This window comes from Salvelinus namaycush, chromosome 22 (assembly GCF_016432855.1).
Source record: "Salvelinus namaycush isolate Seneca chromosome 22, SaNama_1.0, whole genome shotgun sequence".
In the NCBI taxonomy this organism is placed as follows: domain Eukaryota; kingdom Metazoa; phylum Chordata; class Actinopteri; order Salmoniformes; family Salmonidae; genus Salvelinus; species Salvelinus namaycush.
Genome location: NC_052328.1, coordinates 35,085,599 through 35,113,368, shown reverse-complemented (window position 1 = coordinate 35,113,368; position 27,770 = coordinate 35,085,599). Strand labels below are relative to the sequence as shown.

The 27,770-nt window shown below is 41.5% G+C and overlaps 1 protein-coding gene across 1 annotated transcript; it reads left to right on the top strand.

The window, feature by feature from the left end:
* Positions 1 to 1,804: 1,804 nt before the first annotated feature.
* On the top strand, positions 1,805 to 27,488 carry LOC120017860 (butyrophilin subfamily 2 member A1-like). Its single transcript, XM_038960823.1, has 9 exons — positions 1,805 to 1,865; positions 2,616 to 2,966; positions 3,111 to 3,392; positions 4,068 to 4,181; positions 5,729 to 5,749; positions 23,071 to 23,091; positions 23,894 to 23,920; positions 25,481 to 25,507; positions 26,928 to 27,488. Exons 1-9 carry the CDS (start codon positions 1,805 to 1,807, stop codon positions 27,455 to 27,457), a joined length of 1,434 nt encoding a protein of 477 aa, XP_038816751.1. The 3' UTR covers positions 27,458 to 27,488.
* The last annotated feature ends 282 nt before the right edge of the window (positions 27,489 to 27,770 follow it).

Sequence of the window (27,770 nt, the reverse complement as noted above, 5' to 3'; positions counted from 1 at the left end):
ACATCTCTAATCCAAATCCAAAATCAAATCTAGAATCGGCTTTCTATTTCGCAACAAAGCCTCCTTCACTTATGCCGCCAATCTTACCCTAGTAAAACTGACTATCCTACCGATCCTCGACTTCGGCGATGTCATCTACAAAATAGCTTCCAATACTCTACTCAGCAAACTTGATGCAATCTATCACAGTTCCATCCGTTTTGTTACCAAAGCCCCTTATACCACCCACTACTGCGTACTGTATGCTCTAGTCGTCTGGCCCTCGCTACATATTCGTCGCCAGACCCACTGGCTCCAGGTCGTCTATAAATCTATGCTAGGTAAAGCTCCGCCTTATCTCAGCTCACTGGTCACGATAACAACACCCACCCGTAGCACACACTCCAGCAGGTATATCTCACTGGTCATCCCCAAAGCTAAAACCTCCTTTGACCGCCTTTCCTTCCAGTTCTCTGCTGCCAGTGACTGGAACGAATTGCAAAAATCGCTGAAGCTGGAGACTTACATTTCCCTCACTAACTTTAAACATCAGCTATCCGAGCAGCTAACCGTTCCCTGCAGCTGTACATAGCCCATCTGTAAATAGCCCACCCAATCTACCTACCTCATCCCCATATTGTTTTTATTTACTTCTCTGCTCTTTTGCACACCAGTATCTCTACTTGCACATCATCATCTGCTCATCTATCACTCCAGTGTTAATCTGCTAAATTGTCATTCCTTCGCTACTATGGCACATTTATTGCCTTACCTCCTCACGCCATTTGCACACACTGTATATAGACTTTCTTTTTTTCTATTGTGTTATTGACTGTATGTTTGTTTATTCCATGTGTAACTCTGTGTTGTTGTTTGTGTTGCACTGCTTTGCTTTATCTTGACCAGGTCGCAGTTGTAAATGATAACTTGTTCTCAACTAGTCTACCTGGTTAAATAAAGGTGAAATAAAAATAAAATAAAAAAGAGCCTATAGAAAGGCTTGAAAGCCTTGCGCTCCTTGGCTTTTCCTTTTAATGCACATTCAAATGGAAATGATTTAGAAGAGGTACATGAGTGTGAACGTGTGTTTGTCCGTGGTGAGATATAAACACGCAAACACTAGATTATTACACTAGATGTTTACGTTATACGTCCACCTCGACCAACCACCCTCTTTTCAGTTCTGCCTTACATTTACATTTACATTTAAGTAACTTAAATAACCACATGTCTTATGTGACCATACCAAACGTAACTTATACTAATTTGAGTGGATTTATGTTTTATGTATGATTTATGTATGTATGATTTATGTTTACTAAGTTACATCTAGTCTAGTAATGTAACCGAACATAAACATAAACATATCATACTATATAGATGGAGTTGCACAGATTTAAGTAAACTGTAATATGTTTTGCTTGGGTTATAGACCTCTCTGTGTCACGTGGTCCCGACATCAGCCAGGCTTGGAATCCACAACCAAAATGTACCACCACAGTTCACTCTCATGTTATCTGATTCTGAGCTCACTATGCAACAGTTGTGTGCAGCGATGCAGTTGAACAGGTTCTTGTTCCAAGGAATAGAAAGAACAAGAAGGTAGTTTGATCACATCACAATAGTTTGATCACAGAACACTAGTACATTTATCAGACTGCAGTGCCTCAATAGATTCAACCAGGTAAATGGATCAGCTAGTTGTCTTTTGAAATGTGTTACTATGTTATCCATTGTTATTGTAGAATTAATGCTACAGTATTGCTTTCCTGGTTTCAAGTTATGTTAGTCTTTCTCTTTATGATGAATGTAATTGTCTTCAGGAATGAAGGTGGCTCAACTAGACTGTCTGATTCTTCTACATCTCCTACACACAGCAGGCTCTGGTACAGTGGAATACACATTTAATATCTCACTGCCTTCAATACCTCTGTGTGTGTGATTAATATGATCTCATTGTGTATTTAGTCACTATTGTGGTCTTAAGGGTTCTACACAGTCTAATCAAATGGAGCCGACGGAGGTCCTTTTGCTTCTCTGTCTAGATAGTTCCACTACTGTTGTCTGTCGGCTCCATTGTGTAAACTGTGGAGATCCATTTAGGGTGCATGGCCTAAGGTGATTTCCTCTCCTAGTCTCCTTTCCTTCATCTGCACTGATGTGTGTGTGATTAATATTATCTCATTGTGTCTTTAGTTGCTTGTGTAGTCTTAAGGTGCATAACCTAAGGTGGATTCCTCTCCTAGTCTCCTTTCCTTAATCTGCACTGATGTAAAAACTCAACTAAAGGTGAATCCAACTCTTCCGTAGACATCCACCCTATAGTACTACTATATATACTACAGTGTATAGTAGTATAGTACTCCTATATATACTACAGTGTATAGTAGTATAGTACTACTATATACACTACAGTGTCTAGTACTACTATATATACACTACAGTGTCTAGTACTACTATATATACACACTACAGTGTCTAGTACTACTATATATACACTACAGTGTCTAGTACTACTATATATACTACAGTGTCTAGTACTACTATATATACTACAGTGTATTTCAGATCAGTGCAGATGACAGAGGATAACACTTTAAAACTATTGAAACTGTTAATCCGCCTTTTCTCTTCAGAGAGGTTTGAGGTTCTTGGTCCAACTGATCCCATTGTTGCTGTGGCTGGTGATGACATCATTCTGCCCTGTTACCTCAAACCCAACATCGGTGCTGTGGACATGACAGTGGATTGGCTGAACCTGGACTTCTTAGACGGTCGTGTCTATCGCTACCAAAACCACAGAATCATACGAGATGATCAGATTCCCTCCTACATAGGAAGAACATCACTGTTTAAAGAGGAACTGTGGAGGGGCAACACCTCTTTGAAACTGACCAGGGTACAAGGCACTGATGAGGGACGTTACAGATGCTTAATTCAGTCAAAGAGCTGGTATGATGATTTCACTATTCAAGTCCTCGTTAAAGGTGAGGTTTATTTCCATGTTAATTAATGTAATAATCTAACTACAGTACAATGACATCACCTCTTTCCTTCATATTACTGGATACAGTATGTGTCTATTTGTTCACAGCCTGTCACCAGTTAACATCCAGTCTGTGTGTCTGTAGCTGTAGGATCCAAGCCAGTGGTGTCCATTGAGGGACACAGAGAGGGAGGGATGGGTCTGCTGTGTGAATCAGAAGGCTGGCACCCTGAGCCTGAGCTGGTGTGGCTGGACAGTAAAGGAGTCAATCTCTCTGCTGGACCTCCTGAGACACACAGAGACTTCAAGGGATTCTACAGAGTCAAACAACATGTCATTGTCCAGGAGACTGACACCAACCACTTTACCTGCAGAGTCCAACAGAGCCGGATCAATGAGAAGATGGAGACAGAGATTCACCTCCCTAGTGAGTAACAACATAATATTATTTAGACATGAAACACTGGAGATATTGATGTGTTAATGTCCAGTATGTGTTTTAACCAAAGGCTTTGGTTGGTAGTATTAGTACCAAACCCTGTTGTTGATGTGTAATGATGTGTGTGTAACAGTCGTTCTCCTCCTCTTCGTCTGAAGAGGAGGAGTAGGGATTGGACAAAAGCGCAGCGTGAAATGTGGACATAATGTTTATTAAAGTAAAGACGAAACACGAAACTACTTCAACAAACTACAAAACAAATAAACGATGTAGACAGACCTGGACTTGAGAACTTACAATATTCGAAGAACGCACGAACAGGAACAGACTACATACACGAACGAAAAAACGAAACAGTCCCGTGTGGTGCAACATACACAGACACGGAAGACAACCACCCACAACAAACAATGTGAAACAAACTACCTATATATGGTTCTCAATCAGAGGAAAACGTAAAACACCTGCCTCTGATTGAGAGCCATACAAGGTCAATTAACACTGACACTTAACAAAGAACAAACAACACAGACTGCCCACCCAGCTCACGTCCTGACCCACTAAACACAACTATACAAAAGGAAAACAAGGTCAGGAACGTGACAGTGTGGTAGTATTAGTACCAAACCCTGTTGTTGATGTGTGATTATGTGTGTGTCTTAGGTGAGTTATTTGATACAACCCCATGGAGAATATCCTTCATTGTGTTATGCTGTCTGGGAGCCGTCACTGTGATTGGGTTAGCTCTGGCTATCTACTGCATACATAATACGAAAGGTAATTGAGAGATGATATGAACATTGAATTGTTGGAATGAAATGTCTGCATTGCTTTTTCATCCTCACCACATTCACAGTGGTTGTATTCTATGGATACAGGATAATATACTACACCTGCAGGTGATTAACATGTTAACACTGATGACTGATTTTAACCTGCAGGTGATTAACATGTTGACACTGATGACTGATTTCAATCTGCAGGTGATTAACATGTTAACACTGGTGACTGATTTTAATCTGCAGGTGATTAACATGTTGACACTGATGACTGATTTCAATCTGCAGGTGATTAACATGTTAACACTGATGACTGATTTTAACCTGCAGGTGATTAACATGTTGACACTGATGACTGATTTCAATCTGCAGGTGATTAACATGTTAACACTGGTGACTGATTTTAATCTGCAGGTGATTAACATGTTGACACTGATGACTGATTTCAATCTGCAGGTGATTAACATGTTGACACTGATGACTGATTTTAATCTAATATTCTCTAATTTACAGACTAAGTAAGAAACAATTTTAAGAAGGCTATTCTTAGCATATATAAGATGTTCCTTCTGATGTTGTAACATTGGTATGAGACAAGGAGTCCCAGAGAGAGACTACATCTACTAGTGTTCATGTTAATGATGTTCTCACTGTCTTCCATCTACTCTACATGTTTACAGATGAACTCTTTCAACAGAAATGTGAGTAGTGTCTTCAGATCTTCACTTTGCTAGAATTATGTGAAGCATTTTAAGTCTTTTTTTGTGGCTATGCACAGTGAAGATGTTCCTTCTGATGTTGGAACAGTGTTATGAGGCAAGGTCCGGGATTCAATTCAAGGCGCACTATAACAATTCTTGAGTCCACATGTGCAGTGTTTAACATGAATGTGTTCTCCGTGAATGCCGGTGGAAAATGCCTTTAAAAAGTGCATTGTCAACTGAAGTGCCCTGTCGTTTAACGCACATTGAATTGAATCCCTGACCAAGGAGTCCCAGAGAGAGACTCCATCTTCTAGTGTTCATGTTAATGATGTTCTCACTGTCTTCCATCTACTCTACATGTTTACAGATAAACTCAAGAGGGTGAGAGGTAGGTCGTGTCTTTAAATCATCACATTGATAACATTATATAAACTAATGTCTCTTCTATAGATGTAACTTCTAGTGAAGTAGAAACACATCATGTTGTTCATATTAATGTCCCCTAACTTGTATCTGATGTTGGAACATTGATATGAGACAAGGAGTCCCAGAGAGAGAGACTACATCTACTAGTGTTCATGTTAATGATGTTCTCTCTGTCTTTCATCTACTCTACATGTTTACAGATGACCACTGTGACCAGAATTGTAAGTAGTGTCTTCAGATCATCACTTTGATTACATAATTACATTACATAATACATTGTTAGCTGTGAAGTACCCTGCGGTATACTGCACATTGGATTGAATCCTGACCAAGGATTCCCAGAGAGAGACTACATCTACTAGTGTTCATGTTAATGATGTTCTCACTGTCTTCCATCTACTCTACATATTTACAGATGTCCTCAGGAAGGAGAAGGGTAAGTAGTGTCTTCAGATCATCTCTTTGCAAGAATTATGTGAACCATTTTATAAAGGCTATTCGTAATCCAATTCAAAACTTGAAGCCCCAGGTATGTGATGCCGCCGTCAGACGCGCTTACAAAGGAACCACAAAACAGGGAACACAAATCTCTGATAGTGTAAAAACAAACAGAAATGTATTTGCCAGTCAAAGGCTCCACATTTCCAATACCTGACCCATAATGTATGGTAACTCCATACCTGAGTCCTAGCTGACCCATAATAAATAGGTATAGGAAAAGGGAACATGCGAAAAAGGGGTGTGTCCAGGTGAGGACCCATGTTGCTTTCAAATACCCATGACAACCAAAGTAGAAAACCAAAAACATGATTTCATCAACCAAACTCCTTTTTCTTGTGTGATCAAAACAATTACAACTTCAAAACATAGAGGGAGCCTAAAGTTAATTTGTGGTCGGCTATGTGTGGGCTCCAGCAGCAGACATAGCTTGATGGTCTGGGTTCTCACCTGCACTTGTCTAACCAGCCCTCTGGAGTCGGAGTGGTTTGTGTGACTTGCCCCATGAGCCACGAGTTTAGTATTTACTATTTAGCCGCTGCCAAGACAAGGGCTTCTCTTCCTGGGTTCCAAACTCAAAGAAAAACACAACAATAAAATACATAACATTATAAAATACAATACAACATATATAAAAATGTCTGTCTCTTCACAGTCCCCGTTGTGCCTCAAGATGCTCTTTTATCTGTTTTTAGTGTTTACTTGAGTTACCTGGGGTGGCAGACAGTTCCATGTAGTCCAGTGGAGGCTGCTGAGGGGACGATGGTTTAAGGGGTGCGTAACTGGTGGCAGAGAAGTCAGGCACAGGAGAGCAGAACTAGGTAATAGCCGGAGTAGTTTAATTGCAAAACCAACGGCGTGAAGAAATAACCAACATGGGTACAAAACCCGACTCGCACCAGTAAACATGTGCACAAGCACTTACAACAAACAATTCCGCACAAAGACATGGGGGGAACAGAGGGTTAAATACACAACAATGAATGAGGGAAATGAAAACCAGGTGTGGAGGAAAACAAGATAAAACAAATGGAAAATGAAAAGTTGATCAACGATGGGTAAAAGACCGGTGACGCCAACCGCTGAACGCTGCCCGAACAAGGAGAGCAACCGACTTCGGTGGAAGTCGTGACAGATAACTCATAATAATTGCTGGAACGGAGCAAATGGAATGTCATCAAACACCTGGAATCCATGTATGTGATGTGTTTGATACCATTTCACTTATTCTGCTCCAGTCATTACCACGAGCATGTTCTCCCCAATTAAGTTGCCACCAACTTCCTGTGATGTAGTCATGGCTTTATTTAATACTCTGCATTTCCCAGCCTCTGTTCTGGGCCTGGGGACTGTGAAGAGACCTCTGGCTGCATGTCTTGTGTGGTACTGATGAGTGTCCTAACTGTGTGCCAACTGCTTGAACAGACAGTTTGGAACCTTTAACCCATCAACACTTCGTACAGAGACAAGAGTCATCCCGATGAGAACCATATCTCCAGGGACAAAGTTTCTTCTCTTGTTAATTTTTGTTGCTCCTGCAACTCAGGAAGATACTCTTTGGTCCACCTCTTCCAGAACAAGTATTTGTGTCATAGAGGCCTCACACCTGTGAGGTCCTCACACCTGTCCATCACAATTGACAACTCCACAGTGTCGCCCTCCCAGAGTGCAAAGAACCTTGGCGTGAACCTGGAATACAACCTGTCATTCTGTGAAAACATCAAAGCAGTGACTCGCTACTGCAGGTTCATGCTCTACAACATCCATATGACCATACCTCACACAGGAAGCAGCACAGGTCCTAATCCAGGCATCTCCCATCTTGACTAATAGAAATCGCTGTTGGCTGGGCTCTCTGCTTGTGCCATGAAACCCCTGCAATTTATCCAGAATGTTACAGCCCGCCAGGTTTTCAACCTTCCCAAGTTCTCCCATGTCAATCCGCTCCTCATCACATTCCACTGGCTTCCAGTCTAATCTTGCGTCCACTACAAGATCATGCTGCTTGCCTACGTAGCAGCAAGAGGAACTGCCCCTCCCTACCTTCAGGCTATGAGCAAACCCTACACCCCAACCCGAGCACTCCGTCCTGTCACCTCTGGTCTCTTGGCCCTCCCACCCCTCCGGGAGGGCAGCTCCCGCTCAGCCCAATCCAAGCTCTTCTCTGTTCTGGCACCCCAATGGTGGAACCAGCTTCCCCCTGAAGCTAGGACAGCAGAGTACCTGCCCATCTCCCGAAAGTACCTGAAAACGTTTTAATCATCCAGCAATGAATGCGCTTTTCAGATCAGTGCAGATCAGAGTATGTGCATATATTCTTTGATAGTTAGCGAGTTATTAGCCTAGTTAACTGTGCGGGTCGTAAACAGAACCCACCATAGATAGAAAGCCTCTTCTGGTAAGTGGTCTGTCCTGAATGGATATTTGTAACTTTATTGAGTCTGATTCGGCGCACCATTGTACTCCAAGGGCTCTTTCTACTGGTAGCATGTCCTGATCCCAGTCCAGATCCTTTATCTCCTTTGCTTTCTCCTCTTCAGGAATAGAGGCAATAACAACTTGACTGATCCATTTGTACAGTCTAAAGCCTACTTTAGAACACATGGATGTGCGGTCCTGAGTAAGTCCAGAGAAATGTCAGGTCTGTATTCTGCTCTGGAACTCTCAACTGGTGGAACATGACTTCAATATATGTCATGAAGGCAACAGGCTTTTGGCGGAATCTGGACAAAAGACCAATGATATGGTTTGTCAAGTCTGGCCCCTGTAGAAGCTGAGCATTCAGTGATGTCTCTTGTTAGGTGGCTCCACAGTCAAATACCACCCTCAGATTGTGCTTCTTGGGATGATATACTCTGTGGTGAGGAATATACCAAATTCTCTTGCTGCTGTCATTCTGTAAGTCTATTGGCATGATCACTGCAAAGCCTTTGTCCAGGATGTCTGCCATGAAGTTGGTATAGTCCTTACAGGACTAGTTATTCTTTCCGTTTCAGGTTGAGAGCACGCTGTACTGCCTCACAGCAGTTGTTGGGAAATTCAGCATCCTCAGTAGTAGGCATTTTCTATTGTGGACACCCACCAGCTTGACTGACAGAGACACGCTCCATAAAGAGATCATCTTCTCTTGATATTTCAAGCTGCTCCTCATGGTGGTGCTCTGGGAAATCATGCTTTACCTGTTTCTGCAGCAGCTCTTCCAGCTCTACCACAGAGATTCTGTGTGTCATTACGTGAGACCGCCCGTAGGTGGAGACATTACCCTTTTTTAGAAGCCCATTCACAATCCAGACCAGAGTGGTTTTCACAGCGTATGGGCCATCTTCTTGGCTGTTTATGACCATCCATGGCTCAATGGCCTGAGGTATGTTTGTCAGCAATACAATACAACTTCAGAATCAATCTGCTTGAGACGCACCGTTTCCAAATATGGCCATTGGTTCACATCTGTCTGGTTAGGAATCGGTGGGAGGAGCTATAGGAGGACGGGCTCATTGTAATGCCTGGAATGGAATTAATGGAGCGGTATTAAACATCAATCTTTAGCAGATGTTATTGCTTGTGGAAACCACATGGAAAACCTCATGTTTGATTCCATTCCATTTATTTCACTCCAGCCATTACAATGAGCCCATCCTCCTATAGCTCCTCCCACCAGCCGCCGCTGGTAGGAATGTTGTCCTTAGTTACAGGGATTTCCTTCTGTGTGAAAACTGCAAGGATTTCAACAAAACTGCTGTCATCAAGGCTGCTTATCTCCAAGCCAGAGATGACAAAGGTACTCATGACTTCCTGGTTGTTGATAGTGTTTTAGTTGTACATTTTTTAAATTTTAAATTATTATTATTATTCAACAACAGAACAATACAATACAGCAAGAGTAAGTACTACGACAAAAGGTAATTCAACCCTCCCCACCCCCAAAATAAAACATTTATTAAAACAATGAAAAATTACAAAATAAATTAGAATAGTAATAATACTAATAATGACTAAATAAGACAAATGACAAGAGAGACCAACATAGACACAAAGCAATACAAACAGTACATTACAGAGAGACAATAAAGTATTTAGTCAGCCACCAATTGTGCAAGTTCTCCCACTTAAAAAGATGAGAAAAATAAGTATTTGGTCACCTACAAACAAGCAAGATTTCTGGCTCTCACAGACCTGTAACTTCGTCTTTAAGAGGCTCCTCTGTCCTCCACTCATTACCTGCATTAATGGCACCTGCATTAATGGCACCTGTTTGAACTTGTTATCAGTATAAAAGACACATGTCCACAACCTCAAACAGTCACACTCCAAACTCCACTATGGCCAAGACCAAAGAGCTGTCAAAGGACACCAGAAACAAAATTGTAGACCTGCACCAGGCTGGGAAGACTGAATCTGCAATAGGTAAGCAGCTTGGTTTGAAGAAATCAACTGTTGGAGCAATTATTAGGAAATGGAAGACATACAAGACCACTGATAATCTCCCTCGATCTTGGGCTCCAAGATCTCACCCCGTGGGGTCAAAATGATCACAACAACGGTGAGCAAAAATCCCAGAACCACACGGGCGGACCTAGTGAATGACCTGCAGAGAGCTGGGACCAAAGTAACAAAGCCTACCATCAGTAACACACTACGCCGCCAGGAACTCAAGTCCTGCAGTGCCAGACGTGTCCCCCTGCTTAAGCCAGTACATGTCCAGGCCCGTCTGAAGTTTGCTAGAGAGCATTTGGATGATCCAGAAGAAGATTGGGAGAATGTCATATGGTCAGATGAAACCAAAATATAACTTTTTTGGTAAAAACTCAACTCGTCGTGTTTGGAGGACAAAGAATGCTGAGTTGCATCCAAAGAACACCATACCTACTGTGAAGCATGGGGGTGGAAACATCATTCTTTGGGGCTGTTTTTCTGCAAAGGGACCAGGGCGACTGATCCGTGTAAAGGAAAGAATGAATGGGGCCATGTATTGTGAGATTTTGAGTGAAAACCTCCTTCCATCAGCAAGGGCATTGAAGATGAAACGTGGCTGGGTCTTTCAGCATGACAATGATCCCAAACACACCGCCCGGGCAACGAAGGAGTGGCTTCGTAAGAAGCATTTCAAGGTCCTGGAGTGGCCTAGCCAGTCTCCAGATCTCAACCCCATAGAAAATCTTTGGAGGGAGTTGAAAGTCCGTGTTGCCTAGCAACAGCCCCAAAACATCACTGCTCTTGAGGAGATCTGCATGGAGGAATGGGCCAAAATACCAGCAACAGTGTGTGAAAACCTTGTGAAGACTTACAGAAAACGTTTGACCTCTGTCATTGCCAACAAAGGGTATATAACAATGTATTGAGATAAACTTTTGTTATTGACCAAATACTTATTTTCCACCATAATTTGCAAATAAATTCATTAAAAATCCTACAATGTGATTTTCTGGATTTTTATTCTCATTTTGTCTGTATAGTTGAAGTGTACCTATGATGAAAATTACAGGCCTCTCTCATCTTTTTAAGTGGGAGAACTTGCACAATTGGTGGCTGACTAAATACTTTTTTGCCCCACTGTAGTTACATCGATCTACAAGCTCACATCCACCAACTCCAATGGAAGTGTTTACATATAGTCCAGGAAGGGTTGCCATTTTTTCACAAAGTAGTTGAATTTTTCTTTCTTAATGCATATGTACTCTTCTTCATAGGAATACACTTATTCATTTCAGAGAGACATCTTGTAATTGGGAGAGGGGAATCTGATTTCCATGTCAATGCAACACATTTTCTTGCAGGGGCGACTTTCTGTAAATTTGATGTTGAAGTTATTCCTCAAATTAACATTTGTAAAGTTACCCAGAAGGCATATTTCAGGGTCAAGTGGGAAAGGGACCTCCATAATAAAGGCCAGGGTGTAACAAACATCATCCCAGAAGGCTTCTAATTTAGTACACTGCCAAGTACAATGCAAAAAAGTGCCTGCTGTTGTTCCACTACTAAAACACATTTCTGATATTTCAGGGTTACATCTACAGTGGGGAGAACAAGTATTTGATACACTGCCGATTTTGCAGGTTTTCCTACTTACAAAGCATGTAGATGTCTGTAATTTTTTATCATAGGTACACTTCAACTGTGAGAGACGGAATCTAAAACAAAAATCCAGAAAATCACATTGTATGATTTTTAAGTAATTAATTTGCATTTTATTGCATGACATAAGTATTTGATACATCAGAAAAGCAGCACTTAATATTTGGTACAGAAACCTTTGTTTGCAATTACAGAGATCATACGTTTCCTGTAGTTCTTGACCAGGTTTGCACACACTGCAGCAGGGATTTTGGCCCACTCCTCCATACAGACCTTCTCCAGCTCCTTCAGGTTTCGGGGCTGTCGCTGGGCAATACGGACTTTCAGCTCCCTCCAAAGATTTTCGATTGGGTTCAGGTCTGGAGACTGGCTAGGCCACTCCAGGACCTTGAGATGCTTCTTTCATACCAAGATCTTACTAAGTTGATGGTACAGGGGGGCTCATTTTTGTTGATAGAGTCTTGGAGTTCCACTTGTAGATAATATTACTCCCAAACTCTTCATTAAGAGCAAACATTTCCATCTGAGTCCAAGAAGGGGCTGGTTCAGTTTCACATAAGAATGAAATGAATCTAATTTACGCTGGTAGGCGGAGACCTCCTAGACTTTTATCCCATGTTAATTTGTCCAGGCTCACCCTTGGAGTATTACGGTTCCATACAAATTTATGGTCGTGTTAAGGGATTGTAGGGATATGGGTAAAGATTAAAATAGGTACATCTGTAACGGCAGCCTTCCTTCTCTTCAAGAGAAGAGGAGGTGTAGCAGGGATCGGACCAAGACGCAGCGTAGCTTGTGCTCAACATATTTAATAATGACGATAAACATGAACACTTAACAATTACAAAATAACAAAATGTGGCAAACCGATACAGTCTTAGCTGGTGCAGAGAAAACACAGAGACAGGAAACAACCACCCACAAAATCCCAACACACAACAAGCCACCTATATATGATTCCCAATCAGACTCAACACAAAACACCTGCCTCTGATTGGGAACCATATTAGGCCAAACATAGAAACAGACAAACTAGACACACAACATAGAATGCCCACCCAGCTCACGTCCTGACCAACACTAAAACAAGCAAAACACACAAGAACTATGGTCAGAACGTGACAACATCATCTTAGGCAGAACGTTCATCTTAATACAGCTAATTCTCCCAAATAATGTAAGAGGCGGATCTCTCCATCTATTCAAGTCATCCAACACCTTTTAAACCAAGACAGAGTAGTTAATCTTGTACACATTTCTTAAGTCATTATCAATTGTGATTCCTAGATATTTGAACCTCTGTGGCGACCATCTGTTCGTTCACAGATGTAATAGTCAAAGCGAGTCAGTGGAAGTATTTAACTTTTGTCTATATTGACTTTGTAACCTGATATAGAGCTGTATGTACCCAAAAGCTTCTGTAGTTTTGAGAGGAATCCGAACGGGTCAGAGAGGAACAAAATAATGTTGTCTGTGAACAATGAGATCTTGTGTGTTATCTGGCCCACCTGAAAGCCCTTTATGCCAGGATCTGTTCTTATGGCCTCCTCCAGGTGTTCTATGGCTAGCACAAAAAGGAGTGGGGAAAGTGAACAGCCCTGTCTACTACCTCTAAAGAGTGAAAATGTGGCTGACATCATGGCATTAGTGGTGATATTGGCTTGCGGTTTATGGTATAAAGTCAAACCAGTTGACAAACGAAGGACCAAAGTTATATTTAGCAAGGACCTTGAATAGGTATGGCCACTCCAGCCTATCAAAGGCCTTTTCAGCATCTAGAGATACTGCTATACTCCTCACACTGGCCATGTGAATTACATTGAAAACCTGCACGAATTATTGGTGGAGTATCTTTTCTGTATAAAGCCTGTTTGATCGGTGTTAATCAGGTTTAGCAAATATTGTCCTTATCTATTAGCCATCGCCTTAGAAATCAATTTATAGTTGGCATTGAGGAGTGAGATCGGCCTATAGGAAGAGCATTGTAGAGGATCTTTCTTTTTTTATGTATAACTGTTATAAAAGCCATGGAAAAGGAGTCCAGCAGGCTCTGCGTCTCAGCAGCTAAATTTAGAACATCCATCAAGAGAGGAATAAGCAAATCCTTAAACTCCTTATAAAACCCTGGGGGAAAGCCATCGTCTCCTGGGGATTTGCTGGATTGTAGAGAGGAAATTTCCTTTTTGATTTCTGTTTTTGTAAAGGGGCGTTCTAGTTTGTTTTGGTCTTCCTATGTGAGGTGCGGTAGCTCAATAGTAGACAGAAATGTGTCTATCATTGCTGGTTCCGTAACATCAGAAGTGTGTAACTTAGAATAGTATTGTTTAAATGAATCATTAATCTCTTCCGGGTTGTGAGAAACTTGACTAACCTTTGTTTCAATAGAGTTGATGGTTTTCGAATTCTCTTCAGCTTTTATCTGCCATGCAAAGACTTTGTGTGTTTTCTCCCCCAATTCGTATTATCTTTGCCTATTTCTAAGAATAGCCTTTTCAGTTTTGTAAGTACTTAGGGTATTATATTTTAGTTTTTACACACCAATGAGCGGTATGTTTCTTTAGAGACAGATTTTTGGTGTTCTTTTTGTAGTAATAGGATTTCATTAATTCATTCAATTCAGCAGTGCATTTCTTTTTGAAACCTTTGGTATAATACATGATTCGACCCCTAAGAAAGGTATTTAATGTATCCCAGAGTACAAAACTATTGGGAGAGGAAGGACAGTTTGTTTCACAGAAACTTAATTTTGGCTCTGATAAATTGACAAAATTCTGCCTGTTTAAAAAGAGTTGGGTTTAGGCTCCATCTATAGGTCCCTTGAACTCTATCCGGCATCCAAACAGAAAGTGTGAGGGGAGAATGATCTGAGATAGTTCTGGATAAATACTCAGTTTACACAACTCTATGGGTTACCTGTGCTGATAGGAGAAAATAATCAATCCAGGTAATAGAGTTATGCAGGCAGGAGTAGAATGAGTAATCCCTATCTTGGGGGTGGAGCTATCTCCATGTGTCTTTCAAATGTAAGTCTTTCATAAATGATGGGGTGCATTTGGCTGACTTAGTCAATGAGGCTGCTTTAGTTGAGGATGTATTCAGAATCCAATCCAGACAAAAATTCAAGTTGCCCCAAACTAAGAGTGTTCCCTGAAATTCCGTTACCTTGGGGAATATATCTTGAATAAAAATATGATCATCATAATTAGGTGCATATACATTAACCTGTCTAGGACTGGCGGAACCCCTCGCCAACAGCCAATGAAATTGCAGGGCGCCAAATACAAGTCAACAGAAATCTCATAAATCAAATTTCTCAAACATACAAGTATTAGGCACCATTTTAAAGATACAATTCTCGTTAATACAGCCACAGTGTCTGATTTCAAAAATGCTTTACAGCGAAAGCTCCACAAACGATTATGTTAGGTCACCACCAAGTCACAGAAAAACCCATCAATTTTTCCAGCCAAAGAGAGGAGTCACAAAAAGCACAAATAGAGATAAAATTAATCACTAACCTTTGATGATCTTCATCAGATGACACTCATAGGACTTCATGTTGCACAATACATGTATGTTTTGTTCGATAAAGTTCATATTTATATCCACAAATCTCATTTTACATTGGTGTGTTATCTTCAGTAGTTCAAAAACATGCTGTGATTTTGCAGTGAGCCACATTAATTCACAGAAATACTCATTATAAATGTTGATGAAAATTCAAGTGTTATGCATGGAACTTTAGATACACTTCTCCTTAATGCAACCGCTGTGTCAGATTTCAAAAAAACTTTACAGAAAAAGCATAATTTGAGTACGGCGCTCAGAGCCCAAACCAGCCAAAAGAAATATCCGCCATGTTGCGCAGTCAACATTAGTCAGAAATAGCATTATAAATATTCACTTACCTTTGATGATCTTCATCAGAATGCACTCCCAGGAATCGCAGTTCCACAATAAATGTTTGTTTTGTTCGATAATGTCCATCATTTATGTCTAAATAGCTTCTTTTGTTAGCGCGTTTTGTAAACAAATCCAAAAGTGCGTTCAGGTCCAGCCGAACGTCGGACGAAAAGTTCAAAAAGTTATATTACAGGTCGTAGAAACTTGTCAAACTAAGTATAGAATCAATCTTTAGGATGTTTTTATCATCAATGTTTAATAATGTTCCAACCGTGTCTGTAGAAAAGCAATGGAACGAGAGCTACCTCTTATGTGAAAAGCGCATGACTAAGAACGAGGCTGCTGCCAGACCCCTTAGTCAAACAGCTCTCATTCGCTCCCCCTTCACAGTAGAAGCCTGAAACAACGTTCTAAAGACGGTTGACATCTAGTGGAAGCCTTAGGAAGTGCAAAACGACCCATATCCCACTGTGTATTCGATAGGAGCTGAGTTCAAAAACTACAAACCTCAGATTTCCCACTTCCTGTTTGGATTTTTTCTCAGGTTTTTGCCTGCCATATGAGTTATGTTATACTCACAGACATCATTCAAACAGTTTTAGAAACTTCAGAGTATTTTCTATCCAATACTAATAATATTATGCATATATGAGCATCTGGGACTGAGTAGGAGGCAGTTTACTCTGGGCACGCTATTCATCCAAAAGTGAAAATGCTGCCCCCTATCCCAAAGAAGTTGGTCCAAGATTCAGAATACATTCTGCCATGGACCACTACATAACGTCCCAGTGGATCAATATTTGTTTTCGTTACACAGAAGGGTAAATTCTTATTAATCAACACAGCTCCTCCCTGTGTCTTTGTGTTATATGAAGAGGCAAAGACCTGTCCTACCAATTCCTGTAATGAACACGAAGGGAGACCGAGAGCTGGTTTCAAGCGCAGAGTGTTTATTGTAAAGGACCACAGGAGGAGGCAGGTAGCTGGGTCCAGGGGCATACAGAAGGTCATACAAAGGGGGTCCAAAAAGGCAACAGTACAGGCAGGGAAAAGGCTAGTAACGTCGTCCGGGAGATCAGGCAATAGGTTGATAACAGGAAATCCGATAGGCTAAAATACAAGCAGGGAATAGGCAAAAGGCGTCGTTAGTGAGGCAGGCAAAAACTTTCATACACGAGAGGAGTAAATTACGGGTAAACCAGCGCTTCGAAAAAACGTTTGTCACAAAACAAACAAGTGTGTGAACAGAATTCCGGTGATTGGGATCTGGAGAGGGCGCTGCGTTCAGGGGATCTATGTGTTTGAGAGTGTGAGCTGCGTTCAGGGATCTATGTGTTTGAGAGTGTGAGCTGGAAAGTGGGCTGGAAAGTGAGCTGCGTTCAGGGTATCTACGTGTTTGAGAGTATAAGTTGGAAGCAGACGTTACAATTCCCTCTTTAACTTTTAATGTTCTGCCCGTTAGATGTGTTTCTTGTATAAACGCAACATCAGTCTTTTAGCTTTTTCAAGTACACAAGGACTTCGTTTAACAGGACCGTTCAGTCCATTAACGTTTAATGATGTATGATTTACTATCTTAGCCATATTGTTCACTTAATACATGAACGCAAATGTCATGATATTGTCCAATAAGGGTGTGGGATATTCTATTGCCTATTTTCAGTGAGCCTGTAGTCAAACACATATGATAAAGCGAAGCTCACTCACAAAACAGTACTGTAATATAAAGTAAACATTTCAAACATTTCCCCTCATCCCCCAGTGCTGTTCTTGAACGTGCCCACCACAAATTCCACGTGTAGTGGAGCTACGCTCCCAGGGTCACTATTCCTAAATTACGTTTCCAACATGAAGGCAAACGTGAACCTGGAGCTGGAGCCCAGTAAATTAACAAACACAGAGAATTCTTCACCCATCCTTAAATGATGCAAGTCAAAAACAAAACCAATAACGTGTGTCCTGATCCCAACACACCTACCATGACAAGGAGCAAAATAAAAATATAAGACTTCATGGCTTAGCCATTTAAAAAGGTCTAACAAATCATATTGATGCCTCTGAGGACCATGCCTGAGGACCATGCCAACTTAAAAACAATGTCACTGGTAAAAAAAAAAAAAAAATGTTGACATGGACATTGGGATCTTACATCATTGATCTGTCAGTAAGCTATAGTATAATCCACCATAGCAGTCCTACCAGTTATGCAAGTAATACGGCAGGCTAGTGGGACACAGCCCAGTTAGCAGTGAAATTAACCCGGTCCGCTATCCAATCAACCATGTCCTGAGCCAGTCGCCTGCAGTCCGCTGCTTCTTTGGAGGCGTTTTAAAGAATCTTCTCTGTCCGCCATGGATGATTCTCATCGTTGCAGGTTGAAGCGGCGCAAAGGGAATGTTCTTGGAAGTAAGTCATTTTTTCACCTGGTCGAATTCCTTCCTGCGTTTGACCATCCCGGGACTCATGTCTGGAAATAATTTAATCGCCTCCCCGTTGTATAGGATCACTCCTTTCTCCTTGAAATGTTTGGCCACGGTTCTGAGAACTTTCTCTCTGTCCTGGTACCTCAGGAACCGAACAAGGAAGGGTTGTGGGTTCTGATCAAGGGATGGGCGAGGGGCAAGTGACCTGTGTTCCCGTTCGATAACCAGGGGTTCAGCCAAATGTTCTTTGCCCGTTAGGGGGGGGATAATGGCAGTAGAGAAATCAATGGGGTCCGTCACCTCACAGGCCTCGCGGAGGCCGATAATTCTAATGTTACTTGGCCTGCTGTAGTTTTCTAAATGGTTGACCTTATTCATCAAGTATTGTTGTTTTTGCTCAGTTTCTGTAGTTCTGTCCCCATTCCCTCTAGCTTGTCCTCAGCAGCTCTTCAGCTTCTTCCATGTGTAATCCTTGCGTGTTGATAACCGTTGTCAAACCTTAGATTAAGTTTTTGATTTCAGCCAACTGTGCTGAGATGGAGCAGCTGAACTCAGACGATTTCAAGTTAAACTGTGCTGTGAGGGAGTCAATTCCTTCTTTGATCACTTTGAGGATGTGAGCTAGCCTAACTTCTTCCTGTGGTGTCATGGTGACATCTTGGGTTTCCGAGGAGGCCATGGTCAGAAGTTCTTGTTCTTTCGTTTCTTGGTCTGTTTCGGTTCTCCCCTTGCCTTTTTTTCTGTCTCGTAGGCATATTACCACTCTTGGCTACAGTGTAGTAATAAGTATGGGGGAAGTTATCAAGTTTTAGGATAAGTTTGTTAAACATTTATCAGGAGCTCTCGGTCACGCTTCTTCCTTGCTTCGCTGCATAACGTGACCACTTTTTGATAGTCTTGAGAAGAATGTCCGTTCTTCTTTCAGGGACTGTGAGCTCTTGAAGCAGTGCTTCTGTACAGAATGAGGGTATACTGCCGGGATCTAAAAGGCATATGTTTCCACTGTTCTGTTACTTTCTTTAATTTACCCCTCACAGGCACAATGGCTAGGATGCAACCAGGACCACCGGCCCCAGTGTGGCTCCCAGCATCTTCATCTAGTTTAACAAACACATTGGTAACACTCTGCTCTCTGTTTTCATTGCATTTGCAGCTGTTTACCTCTTGTATAGCTGATGTGCAACAACACATCCGCCATGCTGGCCCTCAACACAGGGGCCCCTCAGGGGTGCGTACTTAGCCCCCTCGGGTGCTCCCTGTTCACCCATGACTGCATGGCCACTCAGAACTCCAACACTGTGGTAGGCCTGATCACCAAAGACAATGAGACAGCCTTGGGGAGGAGGTTAGAGACCTGGCAGTGGTGTGACAGGATAACAACCTCTACCTCAACTTCAGTAAGACAAAGGAGTTGAGCTAAAATTTGATTTGTTTTGAGTTGCCCCATGGTGAATTTCTCCAAATGGTACAGCCTGTCTTTGCTGTTCTCGGTCTGGTCTTCGATAGCATGTTCAAAGCCATGTACAAAGAACCTGTAGTCTAGTGGGTCACCCTTAAACACTGGTACAAAGATATGTAGTCTAGTGGGTCACCCTTAAACACTGGTACAAAGATATGTAGTCTAGTGGGTCACCCTTAAACACTGGTACAAAGATATGTAGTCTAGTGGGTCACCCTTAAACACTGGTACAAAGATATGTAGTCTAGTGGGTCACCCTTAAACACTGGTACAAAGATATGTAGTCTAGTGGGTCACCCTTAAACACTGGTACAAAGAACCTGTAGTCTAGTGGGTCACCCTTAAACACTGTTACAAAGATATGTAGTCTAGTGGGTCACCCTTAAACACTGGTACAAAGATATGTAGTCTAGTGGGTCACCCTTAAACACTGGTACAAAGAACCTGTAGTCTAGTGGGTCACCCTGGTACACAAAGAGGTGGTAATGAAGACAACCTTTGCTGCCTTACCAGCATTTCAGTGATAGCATTTTGGTGTAGCAGAATGTTGACAATACTGTCCATGTTGTTAGCTCCACCCTGATCTGGGTTGAAAGGCCTTCCTCCCCTAGTTGGAAGTTGCAGCTGCCTCTTCTGGTCTTACAACAGGCTCTACTGTGTGTTAGTTGACCTATGATGAACATCACTGTATGTGGTGTTAGCACTTAGTTATAACATACTACTTTGACCCTGACCCTGTGCAGTATGAACAGAGCTGTATGTGGTGGTAGTTATAACATACTACTTTCACCCTGGCCCTGTGCAGTATGAACAGAGCTGTATGTGGTGGTAGTTATAACATACTACTTTGACCCTGGCCCTGTGCAGTATGAACAGAGCTGTATGTGGTGGTAGTTATAACATACTACTTTGACCCTGACCCTGTGCAGTATGAACAGAGCTGTATGTGGTGGTAGTTATAACATACTACTTTCACCCTGGCCCTGTGCAGTATGAACAGAGCTGTATGTGGTGGTAGTTATAACATACTACTTTCACCCTGGCCCTGTGCAGTATGAAAAGACGTGGTGAACAATGGGGATCCCAGGTCAGCCATGATGTGTGACTGTGTGTTATGGAGGCCTGTGACAACCTGAGTGGTGGTGGGCACCATTTTGCTTTGAGTAACTTTCCCCATGGTATCTTCAGGCCTTCCCATTGCATTCAGGTATCGTTCATTCAATCATCTGATTTGTTTCCCCATTCCTTGAGTGGCTTCATACTCATGGAATATATTCGGCTTTGCACTGTTAGCCAATATTTCAGCTTCAAGCTACAAACCTTTATTTTGTGCCTTGAGTTGAGCCTCCTGTTTCTCCAATGCATGTTTACTTTTCAATGTTTCAGCTTTAACAAGAAAGGCTTCCCTTTCATCCTTCAAATAGAGCCTGATAGAAAATGTGGTGGATTGTCCTGAGTGCCTGCTGTGTTGTGATCTATTTACATGTTCTGATGAAACATCAGAGATACTTGTCTGGACCGCTTCATCAGTTTTGATGAGACATTGGAGATACTGTCCCTAGGCTGTCCCTCCTCATCAGTTTTGATGAGACATTGGAGATACTGTCCCTTGTCTTGTCCTCCTCATCAGTTTTTTTGCCGCTGTACTTTACTGTGCTTCTAACATCCATGTGTCCATATTGGTTGCAAAACAATTCGGTGTTGCTGCGTTTGGGCCATACCATTCAACCTGATACTTTGTTGCCTTCTCAGCAGATAACAAAGCCTTTATGGACTCATTGAGATCATGCAACAACTTAACCAACTTTGAGAAATTTTGTGTCAGCAAAGATTTCAAAATTCCATCATCTCCCATAAGTTGTGTGATCTCATTTCTCATTTTAGTAAGTGCACCCAACTTAGCACCTCTCGATCATTTGAACTTTTGCAAAGTTTCAATTGGATCAATTGTAAGGGCAGGTAAGAACACTGAACATCAAATCCCATTCAATTCCATTGATTTGCAACCATCAGCACGGTAGGAACACATTTTAGCACGGCATAGGTTAATGAATGAGCCAAAAACGAAGTCATCACAACTCAGACACAGCAGCCAATCAGCAAAGAGTCTGCTTTTCGCCACTCCACAATGATTTCTCGCCAAATCCAGCAAATCCAACAACAAAAGACACACGCGATTCCAAGCTCAACGAGCCATCGATTCCAAGCTTACAAGTTCCACAAATTCATTCAACACACAGAGTAGAGTCAAAACGGAAGAACAACCACAATTCTCTCCCCTTTATTCACAGTGAAAAGCGCAAATCAAACAGTCACAGAGCTCCAATAGCATCAGTCACTGGGACATCCATTTACAGTTGAGGAGCGACACTTTTTTACCTTGGTCAGATGAAATGTTCACCTCTTTACCTCCGGTCCGATGATTGTTCACGCTCATAAATCTTTCGTCAGCGTTCCATTCAGCGATGTTTTTTGTCAAAATTTAAAGGCAATTCGTAATCCAATCATGTGAGGTCGCCATCAGACGCGCTTCCAAAGTAACCACAAAACAGGGAATCCAACGCTCCTATAGTGTAACAACAGAAATGTATTTGCCAGACAAAGGCTCCACGTTTCCAAAACACAGGTCATTTCATAGGCTAGAAAACAAAAGAGTATATAGTAGAAGGTTTCTTAGTTCATATAATAGTGATAAAAAACTGTATTGTAACGCCTTACCTGAGTCCTAGCTGACCCATAATGCCAACGTTCTCAATTTGAATTATACACACGAGTTGGAATTTACTCACTTACTGGTTCCAAAACGAAACCCCTCTTTTGAATAGGTTCTTCAAAGCTCCCCTTAAGTCTACAAAGGTTAAAAAACTAACTGATGGGCCTCCCGAGTGATGCGACCGGGAGACCGCACAACAATTGGCCCAGCATCGTCCGGGTTAGTGGAGGGTTTGGCCGGCAGGGATGTCCTTGTACCAGCGACTCCTGTGGCGAGCCGGGGGCAGTGCACGCTGAAACCGTCGCTGCTGGCTTCCGGGTTAAGTGGGCATTGTGTCAAGAAGCAGTGTGACTTGGTTGGGTTGTGGTTCGGAAGAAACGGAAGAAACAACCTCGACCTTTGCCTCTCCCGAGTCCGTACGGGAGTTGCAGCGATGAGACAAGACTGTAACTACCAATTGGGGAGAAAAAGGGGTAAAATACACAAAATAAAATACGACCTGATGTCAGAGTATAGTTTCTTAAATTAACCTTAAGCTTATTTTTTTTTTTACCTTATATTATCCTAAAAGATCATACAGGAACCTTTTCTTTTTAGAGTGTAGACTAGAGAGGTAGCCAACACATGTTGATTCCCCATTGGACACCACTGATGTGTCTAACTGACTATATGTATCTGTTTATCTGTAGAAATACTGACTTCTCAGCTGGGTAAGTATTAAGGCTTTGTTACTTACTGTATATGATGGCTTACATATGTTAGCTTAGTCAATGGAGTTGAGTTGTGATGAGTGTCTGTGGACTGTACCGCCGACTATCAGTCGGTTGATACTTGTAAATTCTTAAACTCTTACCGTGTACCCGTTTGTCCTGTGTAATTGTGTGTCTTTCCTTGTTTGCTGAAATCCGTAGTTTATTAAAGTAGCATTTTACGTGACCTCTGCCAAATGAGACGTTGTTTGTTAATGGGGAAGGAACAGCCCGTCATTGCACGGCTGATTTTTTAAAACGTTTTGTCAGGAGAAGCCTAGAATTAAATGTTTTATGAAAAACTATGGATTTCCAGTCCAACTGACAACGCTATAACAATCAGGACGTGTTAAATAATGGATATGTATAAAAGCATTGAGTTGTAGTGCCTGCTTGAAGTCGTCATTTTTTACTCCATTGCGATTATAACCGTTTTTATCCAAAACTACGGATTTCAGCAAACAAAAAAGGCACACAGTTACAGAGGACACACATAGGTACAAGGAAAGCATTAAAGAATGGACTAGGTACAAGTATGGACTAGTGAGTGACTGGATGTAGTGACGGTACACTCTTCTGGGTGCATCCTTCTAGAAGTCATTATGGAAGATATCCTTATTACAGGGTTCTAAACTATAGCTTCAGTATATGCTGGCTTCCAGTACATCAATAATACATTGACAATGTCTAAACGTTTGTGTACAGTGATGAAAAAACTGTATATCTTAATGATTCATATTGTTTAAAAATAATGTATCCACAGATTTTGTGAACACAAACTGGAGTCCAGGTAAAGGAAGAACTGATTTCTAAATACTTTGAATGTACTTTTTCTTGGAATCGTGTTTGCAGTTATAGTATGATAGATAATTCATGTAGTACATGTTTTATTACATTGTGTCAGTGTGTTTGGCACTAAATTTGACTGAAGTTACCATCAATCTCACCACTGGCATAACACAGTTTCTCTGCAAAATTGTGCGCCGCCCTATGGGACTCTCGATCACAGCCGGTTGTGATACAGCCCGGGATCAAACCATGGTCTGTAGTGACGCCTCTAGCACTGAGATGCAGTGCCTTAGACCGCTGCGCCACTCGGGAGCCCACAAGCTGACAGTCCCCGAAATCAGGCATTAGAATTACTTTAAAATATGTTGATGTTTACATTACTTATTTGTTTGATTTCCCACCGTTTTGTCAGAAGACCATCCAGGCCTTACTAGGACCATGTCAACGTCCTCCATCAAATTAACGTGTATTTGTCTCCCTCTGGTGGTTGTAGGTATCACTACATCAATTTATTTTCTTCACCGCAACGTTACGTCAGAGGCGGTCCTTGGAAAAACATGTATTCAGCTCGACTGCTTCAAGGCACAGACATGGCAAATCAGTCTCTGAATTTGTATCGAGCAGGCGGATCTAAATACATACCTTTCATTGCTCTACAATAACGAATGCGACCTACACACTTCCTTAAACATAAAAAAATTAAAGAAGTAATTGTGTGGAAGTCAAACATTTGTTTTAATGCGGAGGCAGACACATTGCAAATCGAGGCCTTTACATCGCCCCAATAAATAAAAATTGTAAAATAAGAATTTGTTTCTTAACTGAATTGCATCGTTTAAATAAAGGTTAAATTAAACAAATATTAATTAAGTAACGATGTTACTGAACTGCTGTATTTGAAGTACAGCTCCCTTCTGCCCAGTTTCACTGATGTTGCTACGGCAACTCAAGCTGTTTTTACCGTCAATGTAACTGTTGTTTCTGCAGAGAGATCATTTTCTAAACTAAAACTCATAAAGAACTACATAAGAAGACTACATAGTAGTCTTAGTAGTCATAGAAGACTACATAAGAAGACTACATAGTCTCTCGGTCTGATATGAGTTTTTGAACACCTAAATAAGCTCCACTCATTACACTGACGCTGTCGTAGCCTTGACAACAGCATTTATTCACTGATTATCCCCTCATACCATCAATCAGTTTCTTTTTCACTTTTTCAGTCACATTCCTGAAGCCCAAAAAATAACATTTAGCTTCCTAGTACATTTGGAAATGAAAAAGGTTTATGAATGAATTTATGGAGGGTTACTGTCAAAATTATTTATTATATATACGTATATAAAAAATTGGCTCTTTGGCTCCCCACCTTGCCGGGGCTGCGGGGGTGTCAGATATGCCAGTGTTTCTCCCCATATGTTCACTAAGATTAAAGTTATTATAGGTCTGCATAGTTTGAGGTCTGGATTGAACAGCACAAATGTCCACTTACAGTTGTTTGTGATATCCATTAGTATGTTGCTAATTTTCATAACCAACAGTCTCTTACTCTATATTTCAGATTTTGAAACCATCAGAAGATATGAAGGTGTGTTTTATACTCTGTGACATCCAGAAAAGAATTCCTCCCATACGAAACATAACATATTATACCAAATAGAGTGTCTCGGATTTACTTACAGAATAATAGCAAATGCTTTGAGACGACTTTGGTGGATTTGACAGCTCTAACGCAGTTCTACCTCTGATACTGTCAAATCAACCACTATGCGTATGTTGGACAAATCAGAAATGATTGAATCCAGCCCTAAATCATGTATTAACATTAGTTTAGAGGTTCTTACACATGACCTAATGAAAACTGCTACAGGATGTCCTGTTCTCTCTACCTCAGTCACACATGACCTAATGAAAACTGCTGTAGGATATCCTGTTATCTCTACCTCAGTCACACATGACCTAATGAAAACTGCTGTAGGATATCCTGTTATCTCTACCTCAGTCACACATGACCTAATGAAAACTGCTACAGGATGTCCTGTTCTCTCTACCTCAGTCACTCATGACATAATGAAAACTGCTACAGGATGTCCTGTTCTCTCTACCTCAGTCACACATGACCTAATGAAAACTGCTACAGGATATCCTGTTCTCTCTACCTCAGTCACACATGACCTAATGAAAACTGCTACAGGATATCCTGTTCTCTCTACCTCAGTCACACATGACCTAATGAAAACTGCTACAGGATATCCTGTTCTCTCTACCTCAGTCACACATGACCTAATGAAAACTGGACCACTAATAGAGGAAGACAGTATGATGTGTCAGAGATCAATACAGTAACATGTTATACCCACTGATGTTGATGTCATTATGTTTACTATAGTGTATTATACCACTGTTGATGATGTCATTGTGTTTACCATAGTGTATTATACCACTGATGTTGATGTCATGATGTCATTGTGTTTACCATAGCGTATTATACCACTGATTGTAACGTCAGGAGAATGATGGGTGTGGAGTCAGGCGCAGAGAGCAGAAGTTTCACGGGAAAAAACGCTTTAATGTCCACAGTAAACAGGAACAGGTACAAAAATGGGTGAAGCCAAAACACAGGCGCAAACACAACCCAAAGACCACTGTTACATAAACCGGACAGCGAAAACCCAAAATCAACAATACACCTCCTACGTACAATAACAACAAGCCCGCACAAACACAAGCGGGCTAAACGAACTTAAATAGTACCCACCCCAAAAACCCAACAAGGAACAGGTGAAACCAATTAGACAAAAACAAACGAAAAGGAAAAAGGGATCGGTGGCAGCTAGTAGACCGGCAACGACGACCGCCGAGCGCCACCCGAACAGGAAGGGGAGCCATCTTCGGTGATATTCGTGACACTGATGATGATGTCATTGTGTTTACCATAGTGTATTATACCACTGATGTTGATGTCATTATGTCATTGTGTTTACCGTAGTGTATGTTTCTCTCCACAGTGAATGTGACTCTAGACCCTGATACTGCACATCGTAACCTCATCTTGTCTGAGGACGGGAAACAAGTGAGACATGGAGAACTAAATCCGGTTCTCTCTGACAACGGGAAGAGGTTTACATATTGGTCCTCTATCCTCGGAAATGTGGGCTTCTCAGGGAAGTTTTACTATGAGGTGAAGGTGGAGGGGAAGAATGATTGGACTTTGGGAGTGGTCAGAAAGTCCATCAATATGAATGAAAGTTTTAGACCGATCCCTAATAAAGGATACTGGACTGTGGAGCTGAAGGATGGAAAGTACACAGCTCATGCTGATTCCCCTGTCACCCTCTTACTGAGAGAGAAGCCCCAGAAGGTGGGGGTGTTTGTGGATTATGAGAAGTGTCAGGTCTCCTTCTACAATGTGGAGGACAGGTGTCATATCTACTCTTTCACTGGCTGCACCTTCACTAAGAAACTCTATCCATTCTTCAACCCTGGTGGTTCAGATAGTGTTTCACTGGTCATCTGTCCTGTAGATGCCACTGACTGACTGTTTTAAATCAAACAAGGCAGATACAGTATAAACACCAGCAACTCCTATTGAGAGACTTAATGTACATGAGTTCTTAGTTATAGATTTCCTGTCAGTCTTTGTTGTTGTTGTAGAGTGGGACAGTTGATTGTTTATTGGATAGGACAGAGAAGTAAAGAGTAAAGGTTGGAATGTTGAAAGAGCAATGGGTTGGATCTGATCCCATTCTGGTACTGGACATCCCAAACCACTGACTTCTTTGTTTAGGCCAGGCACCACAGGCTTATATGGATTTTTTTCTTCTTTACTCTCATTAGACTGAAACATCTGT

Bases quoted from the DNA above. Each gene is read 5' to 3' on its own strand.
- LOC120017860 (XM_038960823.1), top strand. From the start codon at position 1,805: ATGAAGGTGGCTCAACTAGACTGTCTGATTCTTCTACATCTCCTACAC. The intron at 1,866-2,615 runs GTACAGTGGAAT...TTTTCTCTTCAG, and splicing joins CCTACACACAGCAGGCTCTG to AGAGGTTTGAGGTTCTTGGT. The intron at 23,921-25,480 runs GTAAAGGAAGAA...TCTATATTTCAG, and splicing joins GAACACAAACTGGAGTCCAG to ATTTTGAAACCATCAGAAGA.